The 14,296-nt window shown below is 44.6% G+C and overlaps 1 protein-coding gene across 1 annotated transcript in view; it reads right to left on the bottom strand.

Annotated features, from left to right (window-relative positions):
• LOC146869151 (uncharacterized) overlaps positions 1-13,902 on the bottom strand; it is a 169,465-nt gene extending 155,563 nt beyond the window's left edge. The window contains exon 1 of the mRNA XM_085632315.1: positions 13,860-13,902. Coding sequence (XP_085488441.1) covers positions 13,860-13,902 — 43 coding nt within the window. The remainder of the gene's footprint in view (positions 1-13,859) is intronic.
• Positions 13,903-14,296: the final 394 nt, after the last annotated feature.

Raw genomic sequence — 14,296 nt, 5'->3', positions numbered from 1 at the left:
GTAGTCTTTATTCCAGGTTACTTTCCCTGGTCTAGGCGCCCGGTAGCTTATCGTTGAGACCCCATCACGCCACCACCCGTGAGTGGAGGTGATATCCCTATTTAATTATTTAACTATGTACTCGTTTTGGAATTCGTTGGACAGGTGAACATACTTTAATACGCAGGATGTTCTCCTTTCTCTTTCTTTTATGTTTACCTAGGCTTTTATCCTGGAGCGACTTGACTCTTACACAGAGAGCAGGGCTATCTTGACCTGTACGCCCGGATACTAACTGTGGGTAGTATCCCTCAGTCCACATTCACTACTATTTTATTTTTTGGTCCTGAGGAAGCGCCAAGGATCCTTTTTGGACCAGTGGGGCGCGAAACATGTCGACCACATGACCACACATTAGTTACCTAATGGCACATTATTTCCAATAAGGTAACACCTAACCTACGGGTTTTTTAGTATGTCAAGGGTGCTGTCTATATTAAATCCTATCTCCTTAGTAACCCTTAGACATTTTTAGGCTATCACGTCACCGACACACCCACATCACCACGTGTCTTTTTATTAGGACCCAAACCACACACCCGCATGCACCCAACGGCGTTTTCTCTAAAAGATCTCCGCTAAAGTGACCCTTCGGGGGACCCGTAGGGCATTGCAGCGCCGGCCCGACGAGGAGCAAAACGCCCAATGATGAAGCATGACATCCTTCGGGGTGTGTGAGGGCAACAAGAGAAACTAAGGTATGCCCCCCCCTTGATCTATTTTGGGGCCTAATACTAGCCTAGGACTTTACTCTTCCCTATTTCTTTTCGAATTTGTCTCTTTTTTCCTTTCCCTCTTAAGGAACAGTGTCTCCATTTGAGTATTATAGATGACACACGGAGCACAGACACTGGACCATAACAAGCTCCCGGTCCCCCCTTCTCTTTGTTGTATAGACATCAACGGGGATTGTCTAAGGTGGAGGTGCAGGGTATTCCAGGTCTTGAGATCCTTCTTGAATTGGGTCATCAACAGGGATTGCCTAAGGTGGAGGTGCAGGGTGTTCCAGGTCTTGAGATCCTTCTTGAATTGGGTCATCAACGTGGATTGCCTAAGGTGGAGGTGCAGGGTGTTCTAGGTCTTGAGATCCTTCTTGAATTGGGTCATCAACGGGGATTGCCTAAGGTGGAGGTGCAGGGTGTTCCAGGTCTTGAGATCCTTCTTGAATTGGGTCATCAACGGGGATTGCCTAAGGTGGAGGTGCAGGGTGTTCCAGGTCTTGAGATCCTTCTTGAATTTGATCATCGACGGGGATTGCCTAAGGTGGAGGCGCAGGGTGTTCCTGGTCTTGAGATCCTTCTTGAATTGGGTCATCGACGGGGATTGCCTAAAGTGGAGGCGCAGGGTGTTCCAGGTCTTGAGATCCTTCTTGAATTGGGTCAGTGACGGGGATTGCCTGAGGTGGAGGTGCAGGGTGTTCCAGGTCTTGAGATCCTTCTTGAATTGGGTCATCAACGGGGATTGCCTAAGGTAGAGGTGCAGGGTGTTCCAGGTCTTGAGATCCTTCTTGAATTGGGTCATCAACGGGGATTGCCTAAGGTGGAGGTGCAGGGTGTTCCAGGTCTTGTGATCCTTCTTGAATTGGGTCATCAATGGGGATTGCCTAAGGTGGAGGTGCAGGGTGTTGCAGGTCTTCAGATCCTTCTTGAATTGGGTCATCAACGGGGATTGCCTAAGGTGGAGGTGCAGGGTATTCCAGGTCTTGAGATCCTTCTTGAATTGGGTCATCAACAGGGATTGCCTAAGGTGGAGGTGCAGGGTGTTCCAGTTCTTGAGATCCTTCTTGAATTGGGTCATCAACGGGGATTGCCTAAGGTGGAGGTGCAGGGTGTTCCAGGTCTTGAGATCCTTCTTGAATTGGGTCATCAACGGGGATTGCCTAAGGTGGAGGTGCAGGGTGTTCTAGGTCTTGAGATCCTTCTTGAATTGGGTCATCAACGGGGATTGCCTAAGGTGGAGGTGCAGGGTGTTCCAGGTCTTGAGATCCTTCTTGAATTGGGTCATCAACGGGGATTGCCTAAGGTGGAGGTGCAGGGTGTTCCAGGTCTTGAGATCCTTCTTGAATTGGGTCATCAACAGGGATTGCCTAAGGTGGAGGTGCAGGGTGTTCCAGGTCTTGAGATCCTTCTTGAATTGGGTCATCAACGGGGATTGCCTACGGTGGAGGTGCAGGGTGTTCCAGGTCTTGAGATCCTTCTTGAATTGGGTCATCAACAGGGATTGCCTAAGGTGGAGGTGCAGGGTGTTCCAGGTCTTGAGATCCTTCTTGAATTGGATCATCGACGGGGATTGCCTAAGGTGGAGGCGCAGGGTGTTCCTGGTCTTGAGATCCTTCTTGAATTGGGTCATCGACGGGGATTGCCTAACGTGGAGGCGCAGGGTGTTCCAGGTCTTGAGATCCTTCTTGAATTGGGTCAGTGACGGGGATTGCCTGAGGTGGAGGTGCAGGGTGTTCCAGGTCTTGAGATCCTTCTTGAATTGGGTCATCAACGGGGATTGCCTAAGGTAGAGGTGCAGGGTGTTCCAGGTCTTGAGATCCTTCTTGAATTGGGTCATCAAGGGGATTGCCTAAGGTGGAGGTGCAGGGTGTTCCAGGTCTTGTGATCCTTCTTGAATTGGGTCATCAATGGGGATTGCCTAAGGTGGTGGTGCAGGGTGTTCCAGGTCTTGAGATCCTTCTTGAATTGGGTCATCAACGGGGATTGCCTAAGGTGGAGGTGCAGGGTGTTCCAGGTCTTGAGATCCTTCTTGAATTGGGTCATCAACGGGGATTGCCTAAGGTGGAGGTGCAGGGTGTTCCAGGTCTCGAGATCCTTCTTGAATTGGATCATCAACGGGGATTGCCTAAGGTGGAGGTGCAGGGTGTTCCAGGTCTTGAGATCCTTCTTGAATTGGGTCATCAACGGGGATTGCCTAAGGTGGAGGTGCAGGGTGTTCCAGGTCTTGAGATCCTTCTTGAATTGGGTCATCAACAGGGATTGCCTAAGGTGGAGGTGCAGGGTGTTCCAGGTCTTGAGATCCTTCTTGAATTGGATCATAGACGGGGATTGCCTAAGGTGGAGGCGCAGGGTGTTCCTGGTCTTGAGATCCTTCTTGAATTGGGTCATCGACAGGGATTGCCTAAAGTGGAGGCGCAGGGTGTTCCAGGTCTTGAGATACTTCTTGAATTGGGTCAGTGACGGGGATTGCCTGAGGTGGAGGTGCAGGGTGTTCCAGGTCTTGTGATCCTTCTTGAATTGGGTCATCAATGGGGATTGCCTAAGGTGGAGGTGCAGGGTGTTCCAGGTCTTGAGATCCTTCTTGAATTGGGTCATCAACAGGGATTGCCTAAGGTGGAGGTGCAGGGTGTTCCAGGTCTTGAGATCCTTCTTGAATTGGGTCATCAACGGGGATTGCCTAAGGTGGAGATGCAGGGTGTTCCAGGTCTCGAGATCCTTCTTGAATTGGATCATCAACGGGGATTGCCTAAGGTGGAGGTGCAGGATGTTCCAGGTCTTGGCAGCGAGGTAGGAGAAGGATCTTTCTCCAGTTCTTGTCTTGTGGATCCCAGGGACAGAGGCGTAGGCCAGTTGGGCGGAGCAGAGGTGTCTGGTAGGTACATGGAATGGGAGGCAGTGGTTCAAGTAAACTGGTACAGGGTTGTAAAGGGCTTTGTAGGTGTGAGTGAGGAGCTTGAAGGTGATTCTTTTGTTGCCTGGGAGCCAGTACAGTTTTCGAAGGTGTTCGGTGATGTGGCTTTGACGGGGGATGTTGAGGACCAGTCTTGCTGCAGATTTTTGAACGTTCCGTAGTTTCCTGAGAATTTTCTGAGTGATGCCGGCGCAGAGTGCTCTGCTATAGTCGAGTCTGCTAGTGATGAGTGTGTGGGTGACCGTGTTATGTTGCAGTGTGTTTTGAGTCTTTTATAGTGATGTGCCCTATTAGGTTTTTATTGTGTTCTTATGTTACTTTGCATATGTAATTGTGTTATGTTCTGATGTTTACTCAAGATACATCAACAAACGCTGCTATATTTTCAGCGAAAAGCCACGCATGCCATTGTGGTTCCAGTGACCAGCAGCAATTCACCACTGTATAAAGTGGTATAGCAGCGCTGCGCCAGCTCTTCATCTGAGTAAGCACCAGTCACCCCAAAACTGCGGCAGAGACTGAGACTTCACTTTCCCCTCCCAGTGCTCGCATCATGTGATACAGTCTTCTGTGGGCCTGGGCACAATGTTAATTATGCAGGAGCAATCTGAGTAATTTCAGCAATTACGCATTACTCCTATAATGCAAAATTACTTAAATTACATGATTACATCATTCTGAATAATTCAGAGTAATTTGGAGCACAAATCTTACCGCAGAAGCACAGGAAGAACAAACTAAGAGCGCGAGCGGATGCGGCTACTGCTGTTCAGATCCTGTAGCATTTAGTGCTATTTTCTTAGAGCAAAAATGTAACGTTGGGACCATTTTGGAAGTGAGGATGCATTTTGCACTAAGAAAACAGTGCTAAATGCTGGATTACACTTCTCACACAAATGCCAATAATTAAGAGTAATTTTGCGCTAATTACTAGTAATTACGGTAGAGAGCATTACACCAGTTGTCCCACACCTAGTCTTGTTCCTTAACTTAGAGCACTCAGTGCTCTCTTCATAGAATATGGCCCAGGTCTTAAATTATCGCTCCTGGTGCTCTCTTCATATGAAATTACCCATTGGTTAACTGAGCGGGCAATGTCTTAACTTAGTGCTCGCTTTATGTGATACCGCCCTGTGTCTTAACTTAGCGCTCCCAGTGCTCACTTTATGTGATACTGCCCGATCTCTTAACTTAGCACTCCCAGTGCTCGCTTAATGCGATACCACCCTGTGCCTTAACTTAGCGCTCCTAGTGCTCGCTTTATGTGATACCGCCTTGTGTCTTAACTTAGCACTCCCAGTGCTCGCTTTATGTGATACCACCCTGCGTCTTAACTTAGCACTCCCAGTGCTCGCTTAATGCGATACCACCCTGTGCCTTAACTTAGCGCTCCTAGTGCTCGCTTTATGTGATACCGCCTTGTGTCTTAACTTAACACTCCCAGTGCTCGCTTTATGTGATACCACCCTGCGTCTTAACTTAGCACTCCCAGTGCTCGCTTAATGCGATACCACCCTGCGTCTTAACTTAGCACTCCCAGTGCTCGCTTTATGTGATACCACCCTGCGTCTTAACTTAGCACTCCCAGTGCTCGCTTTATGTGATACCACCCTGCGTCTTAACTTAGCACTCCCAGTGCTCGCTTTATGTGATTCCACCCTGCGTCTTAACTTAGCACTCCCAGTGCTCGCTTTATGTGATACCACCCTGCGTCTTAACTTAGCACTCCCAGTGCTCGCTTAATGCGATACCACCCTGTGCCTTACCTTAGCGCTCCTAGTGCGCGCTTTATGCGATACCACCCTGTGTCTTAACTTAGCGCTCCTAGTGCTCGCTTTATGCAATACCACCCTGTGTCTTAACTTAGCACTCCCAGTGCTCGCTTTATGTGATACCACCCTGCGTCTTACCTTAGCACTCCTGGTGCTCGCTTTATGTGATACAGCCCTGCGTCTTACCTTAGCACTCCTGGTACTCACTTTATGTAATACGGCCCTGTGTCTTACCTTAGCACTCCTGGTACTCACTTTATGTGATACGGCCCCGTGTCTTACCTTAGCACTCCTGGTGCTCACTTTATGTGATACCACCCTGTGTCTTAACTTAGCACTCCCAGTGCTCGCTTTATGCGATACCACCCTGTGCCTTAACTTAGCGCTCCTAGTACTCGCTTTATGCGATACCACCCTGCGTCTTAACTTAGCACTCCCAGTGCTCGCTTAATGCGATACCACCCTGTGTCTTAAATTAGCACTCCCAGTGCTTGCTTTATGTGATACCACCCTGCGTCTTTACTTAGCACTCCCAGTGCTCGCTTTATGCGATACCACCCTGTGTCATAAATTAGCACTCCCAGTGCTTGCTTTATGTGATACCACCCTGCGTCTTTACTTAGCACTCCCAGTGCTCGCTTTATGCGATACCACCCTGCGTCTTAACTTAGCACTCCCAGTGCTCGCTTTATGTGATACCACCCTGCGTCTTAACTTAGCACTCCTGGTGCTCGCTTTATGTGATACGGCCCTGTCTCTTACCTTAGCACTCCCAGTGCTCACTTTATGTGATACCACCCTGCGTCTTAACTTAGCACTCCCAGTACTCGCTTTATGTGATACCACCCTGTGTCTTAACTTAGCGCTCCTAGTGCTCGCTTTATGTGATACCACCCTGTGCCTTAACTTAGCACTCCCAGTGCTCGCTTTATGTGATACCACCCTGCGTCTTAACTTAGCACTCCCAGTGCTCGCTTTATGTGATACCACCCTGTGTCTTAACTTAGCGCTCCTAGTGCTCGCTTTATGTGATACCACCCTGCGTCTTAACTTAGCACTCCCAGTGCTCGCTTTATGTGATACCACCCTGTGTCTTAACTTAGCGCTCCTAGTGCTCGCTTTATGTGATACCACCCTGTGCCTTAACTTAGCACTCCCAGTGCTCGCTTTATGTGATACCACCCTGCGTCTTACCTTAGCACTCCCAGTGCTCACTTTATGTGATATGGCCTTGTCTCTTACCTTAGCGCTCCTGGTGCTCACTTTATGTAATACGGCCCTGTGTCTTACCTTAGCGCTCCTGGTGCTCACTTTATGTAATACGGCCCTGCGTCTTACCTTAGCACTCCTGGTGCTCACTTTATGTGATAAGGCTTATTTTTATTTTAAAAAACTTATATAACATTTCTAGGTATTTGTTATATGTATTTAACATTATAATATGTTTCTATCTTTTTTAATTTTTAATATTTTTATATGGTTTAAAAAAAAAATGTGTGTTATTATTTTGGTTTTTAATTTTGAACTGACTCCAGAGGGAATGTTAATTTTTACCCCTCCGCTATCCAACACTTTCACTATTGTTGCACTACCTGGAGTGGGAATAGTATTTTTTTACCCCTCCACTATCCAACACATTCCCTACTGTTGCACTCACTGGAGTGGAAATAGTCATTTTTATTCCTCTGCTATCCAGCATTTTCCCTACTGCTTCATGCACTGGAGTTGGAATAGTCATTTTTACCCCTCCGCTATCCAACACTTTACCTACTATTGCACTCACTGGAGTGGAAAATGTAAGTTTAAAGATTTTTAAATAGTTTAATGTTTTCATTTATAATATAGTGCTTTTTTATTAGATGTTATGTTATTGGTATATATATATATATATATATATATATATATATATTTGTAAATTGTTAAATATTTATGAAATTAGAAAAGAAATTAAAATTTATAGTTTATTAATTGTTTTAAAGTGTATATTTATAACATTTTATATACGCGTTTACATTTTTTTAATTAAATGTATTTGTTATATTTGTTACAATGTATATTAAATCTAATTTATTTGAAAGTTAATTATATTATTTAATATATTTAATATTATTTTTTTATATATTAAAATCGCCATTTTGTACAACTATATTTTTTACATCGATTATTTATAACTCATTATTTTAGTATGGGGATGTTTTGGGGGTTGATATTCTATCAGTGAACCCCCTTCGGGAAATGCTGAATGAAATAAATGGCCTGTCTGGCCCGGTTTACAAACTATTGGTGGGCACATTCCCTCCCTAAACACAGTTTTTCTATTGTCAGATTAACCACGTATCCAGAGGAAGAATAGGGGGGGGGTTTGGAGGGGCATTATGAAACTTGTTAACATGTAGAGAAATTAGATTAAAAGTATTCAAAGTCTAATTTTTTACGAGTAATTTTTCCATGAGTAAATGTATATTTGAGTGATCTCAGGATGTTTAACACTCTGCACCTTCCTGGGACTCTGCTGTGGTTTCAATTTCGGACTTGTACATCTGAAATTCTTTGTGAATTACAGAAAACTCTGAAGTTCATGTAAAGCATAGACTCTGTAACAGAGAAGTGTAGATTGTTTTACCAATGTCTGTTTAAAAAGTCATGGAAATGCAGCAGTCACTTCTGTTTATATTTATTTCTGAAATTAAAACATGTGTCCTCTCTCTGCAATCAATGCAGAGAAATGCACATGTTATTGTTTTAACCCCTTGCCTGCTCATGACGGAACCACTCCGTCATGAGCCACGGGCGCCGTGTGCTCATGACGGAGTGGTTCCGTCATGCTGCGGCCGTTGCGGCCGCTCCGCCCACGCGGCGCTGATTCCCCGCCTGTGCGGGCGAATAATGCAAGTGGGCGGAGTCGTGACGGAACCACTCCGTCATGAGCACAGCGCGCCCATGGCTCATGACGGAGTGGTTCCGTCACGAGCATGGCGGCGCCGCACTCACCCCGAACCCCCCCCAGCGCCGCGGCAGAATTCGTGCCGCGGCGTAGGGGTTAAGCTGGTGGAATACAAACATTGTTTGTGTCAAATGCTATTTCTCTGGCTCAGAAAAAGAAGCCAAGCCAAGTAAATGCCTAGTAACAGCTTCTGGAAGAGGGCACAAGTAACGTAAAGCGTGCACATATGTAGAAACATATCAGGTGATATATCCTTGATACCACATGTCAACAAGGGCACAAAGAGCACCTTCTACACAATACAAACGCTGCGGCTCACCATCCCATACCTTGGGTACAAACAAGAGAGACACTCTGTCCGCACACTCGTAATCGCCAAGCTCGATTCTGTCACCATCCTCCACCTCGGCACCCCCAGGTTCATCGTGTGCAAGATTCAACTAATCCAAACCCTGCCCCAAGACCCTCAGCCTTCACTCACCCCAGAGAGGGCTTGAACCAATCCTGCCAGCACTCCACCGGCTACAGTGACGCGACGAGCAATGTTCAAGGCACCGTGCAACGCCCACAGAGACTTCAGGGAAACGACCCCTACAGCTACAAATGAACTCCAAACAGTACTAGCAAAACAGGCTTGCACCAGGGATCTTTATACCACCAATCCATAGGAGAAACTGCTTTCACAGCGCTTGTATGAAAAAATATCATCAACAAGAATATCATCAACAAAAATTTAGAGTTCACGTACTTACATATTTAGAGAAATAATAACAATCCAAGATAAACAGCAGAAATAGTGTTAGACTGTGTGGGGGATTGATTTAATATTTCCACTTCAAACTAAGCAACACTAAGGGAAGTTTTAGACTTTGGAGGGGTCAGATTTACTATTCCCACTCTAATCTAAGCAACAGTAGGGAAAGTCTTGGACTACGGCGGGGTGCGATATTCCATTCCAATTCCCAAAGTGTTTTAACATAAAATGAAAGATATGAAAAAACAAATTTCATATTACAAATAATTTTAAAAGTAAAACAAATTGAAAAAATGTAAAATAAATATACTTCCCTACTTACAACCAAAAAACCCACTAACATAAAAAAGATTTTAAAAAGTTAAATAGAACATTACAAATATTAAAATAATAATTAAACTATAAGAAATGAATAAAGTTAACACAAATAATAAATATAACCAGATATACTGATTAATTAATTTCGAATTATTCTCATTACCATAAAGTTATTAAAAATAAAAAAACAATCATTTAAATTTTCAGAAAACGTCCCACCCAACAACTCACTACTAAAATAAAAATGACTAAATAAAGTTTTAACGAAATAGATTCCACTGAAAACTTATCAACTTTACAGAAATAATTCAAATGACAATTAAATATGTTCTATAGTTAATTACCTATTATGAAATTAAAAACAATACTTTCAAAATATTAAACAATGATTCAGATTTTAAATAACTTCCCACTCTAATAACTTACAAACCCCACCATCCATTTCTATATCAAATATGAATAATATTTTTTTTAATCTGCATTACACATTACAATTTTTAAATGATACGAAGGGCCTCATTACATTGTTGATGGGAATGACGTGCAGTGGTCCCACTTATATCTGAAACAGCGGTCAGACCATCACATTACGATGTGGTCAGTCCACCTGCATGGGTGAGGGACCGACTGATGCGGTCGGAATGTAACCCCTACAATAAGGGCGGGGCCTGCTCAGGCACTGCCGTAGGGATTACGATGGCCCTTTCTAACGCCTTTCAATGGCGGTCCAACCACCATTGAAAGGCTGTCATAATCGGACTCTGAGGGGCCCCTAGCAGGGCCCCCGACCCTCCGCGGCCCCTCTGAGGCCACAAACATCCATGCGCCATGTGCCACGGGATGCAGGGATTTTTTAAAACATGCCTTTTGGCATTGGGGCTTAAACTGCGGCCCTTTTCTTGGCTACAGAACAAGCCTCAATGCAAACAGGCATGTTTCCGACCGCCTCCATGGCGGTGGGATCCTAATTTGGGGCTCGGGACTGCCGACTACTTGTCGGCCGGTCCCTTTAATGCAGTGACGCTTGTCCGACTGGCATCTTAATTGGGGCCTGAATTTAATATTAGTCAGCTAAAAAATTACTTAATTACTTTCCAATTATTTAACAATTAACTAATTATATTTTAAATAACTTCCCACCTAATCTACTGCTTACCCAATATCCAGCTACTCCTCACTTAAAACTTACTAAGTAAAAGTACAAAAATATAAATTGCATATTCAAAATTACAACCTATACTAACCAAAAAGCAATTATCTTAATACTAGCACCTAAAAATGATTTTATAACTTACTTAAAAAATGACATTTAATACAACTATATTAAATTAAATGATAATATATACAACTATATTACAAAAAACAATCATTACATGCATAAATGATTATGGGGCATATTTATGAAATATTCATGCAATGCAACAAGCCACCTTGTAGCGCTGCTCTGTGTGAAACGGGGAGGACAGTAATGTGGCGTATTTAACATTATAAAGCACATTCCCGCTCGGTCTACTGCTTTGTGCCAAGGCAGGCACCCTTGCACCATGGTACAAGGATGCCTGTGTTGTACTTTTAAGCAGGATTGTTTGTGCAGGAAGGGACACCTTCCCAGGTCTACCAATCATGGTAAATCTGGGGACGCACCAAAACCCATGGGTGGTTGTGTGGGAACACTCACGCTTTAACCATGGAAAGCTCTTACTGCCTTGCGTTACACCACAATTACCAAGCCACGCAGGGCAATGCAAGGTGACCTTTCGTGACCTGGTAAATGTCATTCTAGGTTTTGTGACACCCTTGCGCCCCCATGCATGGTGCAAGGGTGAGGCAAAACCATGATTAACTTGCCCCCATATTTTTACTTTCTATATTCTATCCTACTGTATTTGAGTTGAAAATATTTCACACAGTTTTCTTTTTTCCCAATATTTTTTGCAGAACATTTTGGTAATGCACCATCTCGGTAGAAGCCACCAAGCTCTGGAACTCACTATGAGCCAAGATTTGAAGCATTCAGCAACCTTACCAGTCTTGGACAGAGGTGAACACAGATCTAGTCCTTAGATAACTGCATCGTCTCATAAGACTGAGACCCGCCCTGCCAGCACACACCCTTCTATGTTCAGGTAAGTTATGAAGGACTGACCTGTGTCTAGTCTGGGGATTATGCAGTAATATACATTCATACATCATCCTCCTGGCCTTCTCTAATGCTAATACCATGACACTCAGCGGCCGTGCCGCCGACTCTAGTTCTTACAGGCTGCATAGTGATTCCTATATGCTGCTTGGCCCTCCTACAATAACATCTCTACAGCAGGGGCGTCTGCACATTGGATTGCGGTGAAAGTCCGTATTTATTCAAACCCATGTGTCTTGTACACAAAACTCTATTGTCCTCCTGCTCCAGTTCCAAGATTTCCCCAATGAATTTGAGACAGATGTCTGACCTAGTCAAGTGTAGGACATCTTCAGCGCTTTGAGACCCTTATGGGTGAGTAGCTGTGCTATATTAACCCCTGCTTGATTGAGGAAATGAATCCAAACATGGTTGTTTCCACAGTCTAAGCTTGTGTTCTTACTTTTCTATTGATGCCTGGTTTTAATTGTGTATTAGGATTTCTAAGCACCTTCATATCCTTTTGGGGTGAAAATAGAAATGAGAAACATAGGATAGAGCCCCTATAGATCACGTCCATCACCCAGTACTGTGCCAGTCCACAGCAACAAACCACCCGTCACCAGCTGAAGTAACTGAAGAGATCAGCCACATACCGCGGAAAAGTGGCGGACTCTACTTTAGTCCACCACAGCAGGTCTCAACAAGCTATGACTGCTCGTGACATCTCGCGACAGTCGTATAATAGATGCTTGTAACAAAGTCTGTCCAAGCAGGTCTCCCCACCTTCTCTCCCTCCAACCTCTTGCTCAGAATCATAACCACATGCAACAAACCTCAGAATGGACATCCCAGTGCAGAAACTTAGGGAGTGAGAAAGTTTGTTTTGCTAATGGCATGAAGATGACCTATGACTGGATGACGGCCAATTATTTACAGCTGAATCCAGACACGTCAGAAATTATGCTATTGGGGAAAGCAACTGATGTCTGGTCCAATGGCTGGTGGCCGCCCAATTGGGCTCCGCCCCCATCCCCAAACTTTCAGTTAAAAATTTGGGCATAAAAATTGATCGGCTGTTGTCCATGAAAGACCATATTGCGACCACGTCTTCCTCATGCTATTATAGCCTCCGTGTTTTGAGAAAAATCCTTCCATATATGCCTACTTGTTATCGCCGGACTTTAGTGCAAGCTTTGGTAACTAGTCGGCTGGATTACGGTAATGCACTACTGGCGGACTTAGGTGAGACCCACCTAGCTAAGTTGCAGGTGGTTCAAAATACAGCAGCGAGAATGATCTTAAATCAACCAGCAGGCTCCCCCTCTCTGCCACTGCTCAGAGAATTGCACTGGCTAACGGTGAAGAAGAGATCTTTTTTCAAGATCTGCTGTCTCACCTACCATGCCTTGAACAACAGAGGTCCTCTTTACTTACAAAAAAACTTTTTAAATATGGTCCATCAAGGAGTCTCAGATCTAGTTTGCAGGGCCTCCTCCAGGTTCCACGTTTCCGTCTTAATCGGACGGGAGGCAGAGCTTTTTCATATCTTGCTCCAAAAAATTGGAATCAGCTTCCCCAGACTCTGCGATCAATTCCTAAGTGCGAACTTTTTAGGAAAAAGTTGAAAGCCTTTCTGTTCTGAACTATTCACTCTGTTCCTTTTTGCTTTCTCCTGTCCAGGATGTTAGTCTATCAGGTAGCGCCGAGATGCCCTAGGGTGAGTTGAGCGCTTTACAAACTTTTTAACATAACAGAACTGTGATCCTAAGAAATGCCATAAAGGGACCTGCAGAAGAAGCTAAAAGCTGCCAGCCCACTGAAAACCATCAACTATGCACCTATCTCTCGCACGACTTCATCCACCACGCTGCTAAGCGCTGCATCCCATAACACGATAACTGCACCTCGGTGGATTTTACGCTCATCGTAATCACTTCCTACATAAGATCATATCAAAGACAACTAACCTTCTAACCACACACCCTACACCAGGCTGCACCACACCCATGTAGGCAAGAGCTTGTAGTGTCCCATATAGGCTAACAAGTGCTAAATAATGTGAGAATAGACTACAGTGCAGTGTGCTGTAGTCTAAAATGCCTCAGCAGTAAAAACAAAGAAACCACTCAAATAAACCCATAAAGAGGCGCAATTGTATACATTCATGGGACACCGCATGTAATAAACTGTGAAATGTCTCATCTCATGTGGAAGATGCGATAAGGAGGAAGGAGTGGGGGAAGCCCCCCCAAGCCTCCTGCACAAGTAGTTTAGACCCACCTGACAGCAGGCTGAGAGCAGCCAACACCCACAGACAATCCATCTTCAGATCTTCACACCTCCACCGAGCAAGGAGTGGACAGGTTGTGAGCCCTCTCTATGAGTGGTCTTGGACAGGAAGTGAGAACCCACAAGGCACTGTTCTGCCAGACCACGTGCCAGGAAATGAGGTCATGGAATTTTTTCGTGTCCTGCTTGATTTAGTGAAGTTGTACCATGACCATGTAAATTAAACAAGCACTGGCAACGCCAATATGTCTGCTTTCTAGAGATGATGTGTGTTAAGGTTAATCCTTACAGAAATTGAGTCTTGGTTTTTGGACACAATACATTTTAGAGTATGTTTCGACTTGCTTTATTTAAAGTTTACAAACTAGTGCTGTGCTGTAAGTCGGCCTGGCAAATAAGATAATTCGTAATCAAGTAAGAATTATCAC

This window comes from Triturus cristatus, chromosome 1_1 (assembly GCF_964204655.1).
Source record: "Triturus cristatus chromosome 1_1, aTriCri1.1, whole genome shotgun sequence".
Lineage (NCBI taxonomy): Eukaryota > Metazoa > Chordata > Amphibia > Caudata > Salamandridae > Triturus > Triturus cristatus.
The sequence above is the reverse complement of the archived record's forward strand: the minus strand, read 5'-3'. Positions and strand labels throughout refer to the sequence as shown.